Source organism: Garra rufa, chromosome 10 (assembly GCF_049309525.1).
Source record: "Garra rufa chromosome 10, GarRuf1.0, whole genome shotgun sequence".
Classification (NCBI taxonomy): Eukaryota; Metazoa; Chordata; class Actinopteri; order Cypriniformes; family Cyprinidae; genus Garra; species Garra rufa.
The window spans coordinates 35,631,215-35,640,257 of NC_133370.1; the positions used below are offsets into that span (position 1 = coordinate 35,631,215).

The 9,043-nt window shown below is 34.5% G+C and overlaps 1 protein-coding gene across 1 annotated transcript; it reads right to left on the reverse strand.

The window, feature by feature from the left end:
• Positions 1 to 679: 679 nt before the first annotated feature.
• On the reverse strand, positions 680 to 7,473 carry LOC141343507 (uncharacterized). Its single transcript, XM_073848068.1, has 8 exons — positions 7,295 to 7,473; positions 6,822 to 6,912; positions 2,920 to 2,985; positions 2,655 to 2,821; positions 2,404 to 2,570; positions 2,188 to 2,279; positions 904 to 1,074; positions 680 to 805 (listed from the first exon to the last, which is right to left on the reverse strand). Exons 1-8 carry the CDS (start codon positions 7,337 to 7,339, stop codon positions 687 to 689), a joined length of 918 nt encoding a protein of 305 aa, XP_073704169.1. The 5' UTR covers positions 7,340 to 7,473; the 3' UTR covers positions 680 to 686.
• Positions 7,474 to 9,043: the final 1,570 nt, after the last annotated feature.

Sequence of the window (9,043 nt, forward strand, 5' to 3'; positions counted from 1 at the left end):
TTTTGAGGAAAACATTTCAGGATTTCTCTCCATATATTGGACTTCTATGGTGCCCCCGAGTTTGAACTTCCAAAATGCAGCTTCAGAGGGCTCTAATCGATCACAGGCGAGGAAAGAAGGGTCTTATCTAGCAAAACGATCGGCCATTTTCTAAAAAAAATTACGATTTATATACCTTCTAACCTCAAATGCTCGTCTTGTCTAGCTCTGTGTGTACTCTGTGTAGAGATTAAAAAGTATATAAATGTTTTTTAGAAAATAACCCAACGTTTTGCTAGATAAGACCCTTATTCCTCAGCTGGGATCATTTAGAGCACTTTAAAGCTGCATTTAAAGTGCATTTTGGAAGTTCAAACTCAGGGGCACCATAGAAGTCCATTATATGGAGAGAAATCCTGAAATGTTTTCCTCAAAAAACATAATTTCTTTACGACTGAAGAAAGAAATACATGAACATCTTGGATGACAAGGGGGTGAGTACATTATCTGTACAATTTTTGTTCGGAAAGTGGACTACGCCTTTAACCCCCTGGAGCCTTTGTTTAGTACTTTTTTATGATGGATGGATGCACTTTACTGTACTTCAAAATCTCAAAACTCATTCACTGCTATTATAAAGCTTGGAAGATCAAGGCTTTTGTATAGAAAAATGACTTCATTCATTGAGACTTAAGAACAATGTTGAATTATGTGTTTTTACCTTTCTCCCTGTTGCTCAATTGGTACATGTTGACAACTCGTTGTAATTGAAGGCTTTTGAACAGGTCGTCTATGTCATCAACATTAGAAGCATTGCTGGTGGGAGCTGAAGCAGAGATAATCCTTAATTAATTCAAATATTTATGAAGGGTGTTTTAAAATATTACAGTTGAATAATTTTTAAGAAACCCAAAAACATATTACCTGAGGCAGGAGAAATAAATGGGTTTGTTTGGTGGTTGGTCTCCAAAGCTTGCGCACCAAACGTGATCCCGAAATCCAGCAGCTCTTGCGTGTATGATCTCCTTACCCCGCTCATCTCTGTTTCACTGGCTTGATGCAGGTTTATCTGGGACTTTGTACTCTTGGGTAGACCTTGGAAAAGAAACTTTATGGTTAGCCAGGAATAGAAAACAAAAGTCTAAAACAATTTATGGCACTAAGCCAATAAATTTAAACAACAAATTAGATCAGCATGTTTTTTGCTTCCAAGATCAGGTTTCAGCTTTATATATTTGATTTTATTTCAGCCAGTTGCGAAGGCAATATTTCTTTTTTATCCATTTAGTTCAACTACATGTACTAAAATAACTAAAACTAAAATAAAAATGAATAAAAATGACATTGACATACACTACCAGTCAAATTTTATAAGTTTTAAGTTTAAGTTAAAATTGTAGGTTGAAGTTTTTTTTTTTTAAGTAAGTACCTTAAGTTTTTTTTTTATAAAGTCTCTTCTGCTCATCAAGGCTGCATTTATTTGATCCAAAATACAGCAAAAGCAGTAATATTGTGAAATATTTCTACTATTTAAAATAACTGCTTTATATTTAAATATATTTTAAAATGTAATTTATTGCTGTGATCAAAGCTAAATTGGCAAAAATCATTCTAATATGCTGATTTCTTCTTATTATTATTTATTTATTATTATTTTTCAGGATTCTTTCATGGATAGAAAGATTCAAAGATTAGCATGGATACTTAAAATTGATCAAAAGTGATCAAAAAGACATTTATAATGTTACAAAAAAAATTCTATTTCAGATAAATGCTGTTCTTCTGAACTTTCTATTCATCAAAAAAACTGAAAAAAATTCTACATAATAATAAATGTTTATTTGCTGCGGTTTTTTGAACAGAAAATCAAAATATTAGAATAATTTCTGAAGGATCATGTGACTGGAGTAATGATGCTAAAAATTCTGGGACTGGTGAGCAGAACAAAAAACACTGAAAATCGTAACTGTCCAAAAAACTTTTGACTGGTAGTGTATGTAAAAAAATAATCAAATGACAAAAACACAACAAAATTACTAAATCTAACATAAAAATAAAAACTAATTCAAAGTATTCATAAAACTATGAGTATCTCAGCGACATTAAAACTGGTATATAGAAAGTACAAAATATTTTTCATAAAACTGAAAATCTGAAATAGTGAACAATTCAGGCAAGACTAGTATTCAGCAGAAAATCAATCTTTACTGTTGTTGGCATGCTGAGGCAAAGATGAGACGGACGCTCCATGTTGAGCTGTTGACATTTTTTGCACTGAACTGCTGCCTGTATGTGGCCAGCTGCAGCACAAACAAACAAAAAAGAAGACTGGAGATTACATCAGTATCCACTGATCATTACAAAACTGAGAAACTAGTGTCAAACACTTTTGATAAGAATGACTGAACTCAAACAAGCACTGACCTGCCATAGGATGAAACAGGATTCGGTTGAACTACCAGTTCAGCCTGCAGGGGTTTTCCTTGAGAATGTAGCGGAGGGGTTCTGACTGGATAGGTGGCAAAAAGAGGAGTTTCACGCTGAAAGGCAGCAATCATTTCTTCCAGAACTATTGACAAGTTCGACCAGCCCTGAAATCAAACGTTTGAATCCAAAATGAAATATATAAATGAATAACTTCAAATAAGAAAATGTGTAATAACTAACTGACTTACAATCTTCCAGTTGCTGAGACAGTGGAGAAGAACGCGGCCATTGGCATCAACATTGCTGCTTTTAGAATTGATGATCATGGAGGGTGAAGGGCAGACAAAACACCTGGGTGGGTTTTTGGGATGGGTCTCATGGATCCAGATGCAAACAGGAATGTTGTACGTAGCACCTTTGTAACAACATGATATATGAGTTTCAGTTAGTGGAAAGCAATTACAAACACTGGAATTAATTATAGGTTACAGTAAAGCTACTAAAACCAGTTACCTTCATATGGTACAGGAACGGTGCCACCCAAATAAACCAACTTCTTTTTATCATTGTTGGGATAGACTGTAGAAAGAGAAGAGAGCTGAACTCAGGAAATACACATGAAAGAAAATATGCACAGGTAAGCAAAAAGTCTACACTTGTTTTGAACGATTTTTTATGGAATATGAATATTTCTTAGCGTGCATTTAGTTTTAAAAGTCTATTTTAGCATCTACTTTATTTTTTCCATAAGAGTGGGTGCGGCCATTTGTAAACCTAATGGGTCTGGCTTCTGGTGTCATTTGCTTCCAGTTATTTTTAGCTGTACAAACAGCTTGTGTTGCTGCTTGATATTGCAAACTGGTGTGTCTTACCATATATTTTTTAATGAATTATCTTAATTATGAAAACACTGGTTTGTAGTGCAAACAGTTTTACTGTTTACTGCACTTTGCTATTCTTCTCATTATTTCCTTACAGCAGCTAATGAACTGAAAGTCTTGCACATACACAGAAAATGGCATATTTTTGCATTGAAAAAGGCACAAACAAGGCTCATTCGTATCAAAAATGATAACCATGATGATAACTACATTATAGTTCAAAGGTTTGGGGTCAGTAAGACTTAAAAAAATAAATTAACATAAATAAATAAATACTTTTAATCAGCAAGGACACATTAAAATTCTCAAATGACAGTAGAGACATTTATAATTTTATAAAAGTATTTGAAAAATAAGCAAATAATCGATTTTAAATAAATGCTGTTCTTTTGAACTTTCTATTAATCAAAGAATCCTGAAAAAGCATCACAACTTAGTGAATACTATTGAACATTACTTAGGGAAAAATAAACCAATTGTGGGTTATGTAGACTATTATAGACCTGTTAGCAAAATATAATTATGAAACACAAAGAAATTCATGGAACAGCAAATATGTAAATGGTAACATAGAGAGTTACATAAAACTAATGTTTTGGCAAACAAATTTTTTTAGATTATTACATTGTTTACATTTTTTTTTAAATATCAATCTATGTGATAACTTGCCCTGATCTGACAATAAAGAAATTTGGTTAAAACTTTCCTTGTGGTTCTGTTGTGTTCACTGTCATAGCAAAAATGTATGATATTGAAGTGTCAGTGTAGAATTCACAAACATGTTAAGACAAACCACTGCTAGAGAAAAGACACATTTCTGTAATTGGACCTAGTTATCAAGACAACTAGCTCCCAATTAGCTCCTATTAAAGGAGAGGTTTCACTTCCAGAATGACAATTTCCTGGTAATTTACTCACTCTCAAGCCCTCCAGGATTTTAATGTCTTTCTGTCTTAAATCGAAAAGAAATTAAGGTTTTTGAGAAAACATTTTTCTCCATATAGTGGACTTCAATGGTGGCCAATAGGTTGCAGTTTCAGTGCAGCTTCAAAGGGCTCTACATGATCCCAGTTGAGGAATAAGGGTCTTATCTAGCAAAATGATTGGTCATCTTCAAAGAAAAATAAAAATTTATATACTTTTTAACCACAAATGCATTAGCATTACATAATCGTGCACACATGATGTAGGCGGAAGTACCAACCCAGTGTTTACAAAGCAAATGTGCAAAGAAATCAAACGCCCTTTACAAAAAAATTTGTTGAATGTTGAATGATTTTGAAGTTGGAGGAGAAAATGAGATTTGCTATACCCTACCTTTTTGAACCGAAGTACACAGATGAAGAACTAACCATGCGTGACTTTTCCAAGATGAAGACACACATGCGCATCGCAGAGCTAGTGCAAGATGAACAACTGTGGTTATATACATTTTTATTTTTTTAAGAAAATGGCCAATCGTTTCATCAGATAAGACCTTTATTCCATGGCTGGGATTGTGTAGAGCCTTTTAAAGCTGCACTGAAACTGCAATATGGACCTTCAACCTGTTGGCCACTAGGGGTGGGTATCGTTTGAATTTTATCGATTTCGATTCCGATTCCGATTCCACTTATCGATTCCGATTCTTTTCGATTCCCAGTTTCGATTCCGATTTAGTAAAAAAAAAACAACAACAACAAACACAAAAGTCAAACATTAATATATTAAACATGTTTATTTTCAGTGCTAGCTTGCAACATATTATTTTATTACAGGGGTTCTCAACCTTTTTTATATCAGGGCCCCCTTCTTCTCGGGTCAATTTTGCAAGGCCCCCCTATGCCTGACATTTCCTCTAAAGTGTTTATTTTTGAAACTTTTTTTATTAACCTAAACATTTGTTTTGCCTTTTTATTTTTCTCCTGCATGTTATAAAAAAAAAAAATCAAACAAACTTTAAATTAAAGCTATACTTTTGAATTTAAAAGAAAATCCTCTGCTCTAACTTTTTAACATGAATACACACATACAGATTTAAAGCACCTAAATTATTTAATTCAGACATTCTTCACAACTTCAGAGTACTCTTTCTTAAGTGACTGAATATCTACTGTTTGTATTTATTATAAAATAAACATATAAATGAAAAATACAGTAAATACATTGTAAATCTGTTTATGCTGGTGCTCATATGTGCTTAAACACCACTGACCCTTACAAGATCCACCTCTATGGGTAAGCATTCATTATAAAAAAACTCACAGGACATTCATTTTGAAAACTATGCAAATATTTTGAAATTTCACGCAAAAATACTATGGATCAGAGCACCGAAAGCATGAATAGTTTGTGAATCAACAGCGGACTTATGCGTGCCTAATGTACGACTCCGATATACAAGAATGAACACATTAGGCACGCGCGAGTTCGTTACTATTACTCTGGTCATCTTTGCCTTTACATTACCGAGAGGGTTTGTTTCATGCAGCCAAGAGATAAAGTAGATACCTGTCTTCCCGCGGGGGTATAAGTGACTTTTATGTGGGCTTTTGCGGGACGAAATAACATATATTCCTTCTGGAGTGGGCGGGCGCAGGACTAAAATCCGTCCCTTGCAGATCTCTAAGATGAAGTTTGCGTGCAGCGGTAGATTTGTCTTCGGTTTTTACAAAGCGTAGACACACTTTTAAACGCTTACCGTGATCCATCTTTTCGACTGATGTTTACATTACCACATAAAGTCCTGGCAGATTGCACGCGCGGAAGGTCCTGGCAGATCACTAGATGAAAAAAATGCAACCAGGAATCGAAACGAGGAATCGAAATTTTAATATTATAACAAGTATCCGATTCTTTATCTTAAGTATCCGATTCCAGAATCGGAATCGATTTTCGATTCCCAACCCTATTGGCCACCATTGAAGAACATTATAGACCTTTTTCCTGAGTAAACGATGAGCGCCGCCATTACGAATTCTAGAGTCAGATTAGATGCTCTTCTGTTCCGGTCTCCATAGGAACCCATTCAAATAGCGTCGATCTGTTTTTAATGTAGCTAACGTCGGCAGTTTTGTGTCATTTACACACTTATTAAACTTTGAGGAGTGAGGCACTGACAAATGACGGTCATTGCGACATTGCAATGGTATGGCGCTATAGAGCCATGTGCTTTTTAAAAACATTTTAATAGGTTTAACATTAGATTAACAGCTCGGAATATACGCTTATTTGTCTAGCAACTCTGGAGACCGGAAATGTAAAACATTCTTCAGGTTAAGAGTCAGGCGTGACTTCCGCGTTCAGGAAAAATGTCTATATGGAGAAAATTCCTGGAATGCTTTCCTCAAAAAATTTAATTTCTTTGCGACTGAATAAAGAAAGACATGAGTATCTTGAATGACATGGGGGTGAGTAAATCAGGACATTTTTATTCTGGAAGTGAACCTGTCCTGTAATTCCCATAGAGTGAAATGACAGCCACACACCCATTTAACTACAGGTTCACAAACATATGTTGCCAGAGCCCTGGTGTGCTTTCAAAGATATACTTACGATAATAGTCCACATATAGCTGCAGGTGTGGGAAATCTGTCGACACATCTTTGATGTCATCAAGGACCTCATCCGGGTAACAGTAATTACACTATAAGGAAAATATAAAGATAGTGATCAGTAAACAAGAAGATCCGGATGCACCACAACCTAAACAAGACAAATTTAACATGGCAACCAATAACAGCCATTGTGTTTACAACAAAACTGTGGCAACCTGGTATTAATCACCACTACCAAAAACAAAGTAAACAAGAAAACAAGTAAACGACAAAATTGACAGAAGATTCTGAAAGGAGAACCCATATTTTATAAGGGACTTTATCATGATTTCCGACCGGACAACTATACTAAATTAAGTAGTTCAGTATGTCATCCTTAATACTACACTACCGATAATTAACGTATTAGCTAATGAACAATTACAGTCTGGTAAACCATAGCTTCCTCGCTAGTGTTGACAGTAAACCTACCTCGAGAAGTGTTTGATACTTCAGATCAGCTGTAACGCGCGACATCCTCTAACTGCACGAGCACTGCTCATGCATTCAGCGTCAAGTAATTTTACAATATAAGAGGGAAATCATATCTGTTGCTTCTTCCATCGCTTAAGTTTACATGTCATTCAGCCAGTTTTGGTTTCTTTTGCCTATGAACGTCACTACGTTCTCGTTGAAACTAAAAGTTCAAATCCGGCTGCAGTAGTCTGCCATATTGAGTGTGGCAGGAAGTTAGCTGTTTTTAGTTTCTCTTATGTATAATATTTATTTTTCAAGTAGTATTTGTTTTTCAGCCGAAGTGAATTTGTGTTTTAGAGAACGACACAGATATAGAGGGAAGGTCAAGCACATATTAAAAGGATATTCCTGATTGTAGAGCCTAATATGGACGTAAACAACGTCCATTTTTGCAGTACCGCTGGATGTCAGTATAACACATAGAATCTCTCCATCACTGCACTGGCGGTGCATCCCAATTCACAGAAAGAGAGAAAAAACAAGTGAACTGTGAAGTACTGAGCGGTTAAGAGTCAATATAGGTTTTGTATTTATCTGGGTCATTGTAGAAGGTCTTGTAGATTTTTGCTAAATAACGAACTTTTGTTTTTCACTAATAGAAACAAAACCCTCTATAAAACATAGAGTGCAAAATGTCACATTTTTTATAAAGTAAATAAAGAAAAGTAAATTCCACATTTAGTTGCAGGGGGGGAAATGCACATTGGAATATGTTTGCAATGTAATGTGCAACGAATACAGTTTAAGTCAAAAGTTTATATACACCTTGCAGAATCTACAAAATGTTATTTTACCAAAATAATAAAAAATGCATGTTATTTATTATTTAGTACTGACCTGAATAAGATATTATTATATAGTCAGCAAGAGAAAATAATAGTTAAATAAAAATGACCCTGTTCAAAAGTTTACATACACTTGATTTGTAATACTGTGTTGTTGTTTTTTTAACAGTTAAACTACCTGCTGTTCTTCAGAAAAATCCTTTAGGTCCCACAAATTCTTTAGTTTTTCAGCATTTTTGTGTATTTGAACCCTTTCCAGCAATGACTGTATGGTTTTGAGATCATCTTTTCACACTGAGGACAACTGAGGGACTCATAATGCAACTATTTCATAAAGTTCAAACACTCACTGATGCTTCAGAATGAAACATGATGCAAGACCCGACGAGTATCTTCTATATTATCTTCTGAAGGGCAGTAATGAACTAAGAAAAATGTATACTTTGTATAAATGTATCTTTATTCTGTTTACACCCCTGGCTCTTAATGCATAATTTTTCCTTCTGGATCATCAGTGAACATTTGAACCTTCTGTAATAGTTGCATATGAGTCTCTCAGTTGTCCTCAGTGTGAAAAGATGGATCTCAAAATCGTACAGTCATTGTTGAAAAGGGTTCATATACACAAAATACTGAAAACCAAAGAATTTGTGGGATCTGAAGGACCTTTCTGAACAACAGAGGGCAGTTTAACAGTTCAGGACAAACAAGGAACTCATGGACAACTATCACTAAAAAAAAAGAAAAGAAAAGAAAAAACACAGCTGTGGATAATTCAGGTAACAACACAGTATTAATAATCAAGTAAACTTTTGAATTGGGTCATTTTTATAAATTAAACTATTATTTTCTATTGTGGACTATATGTAAATGTCTTTTATCTGAAATATCTTATTCAGGTCAGTACTAAATAAAAAAT

Coding starts and splice junctions, on each gene's coding strand:
- LOC141343507 (XM_073848068.1), bottom strand. CDS start 7,339: ATGTCGCGCGTTACAGCTGATCTGAAGTATCAAACACTTCTCGAG. Junction 2,986..6,821: donor GCTATATGTGGACTATTATC/GTAAGTATATCT, acceptor CTCTTTCTACAG/TCTATCCCAACAATGATAAA. Junction 1,075..2,187: donor GCCTCAGCATGCCAACAACA/GTAAAGATTGAT, acceptor TTCTTTTCCAAG/GTCTACCCAAGAGTACAAAG.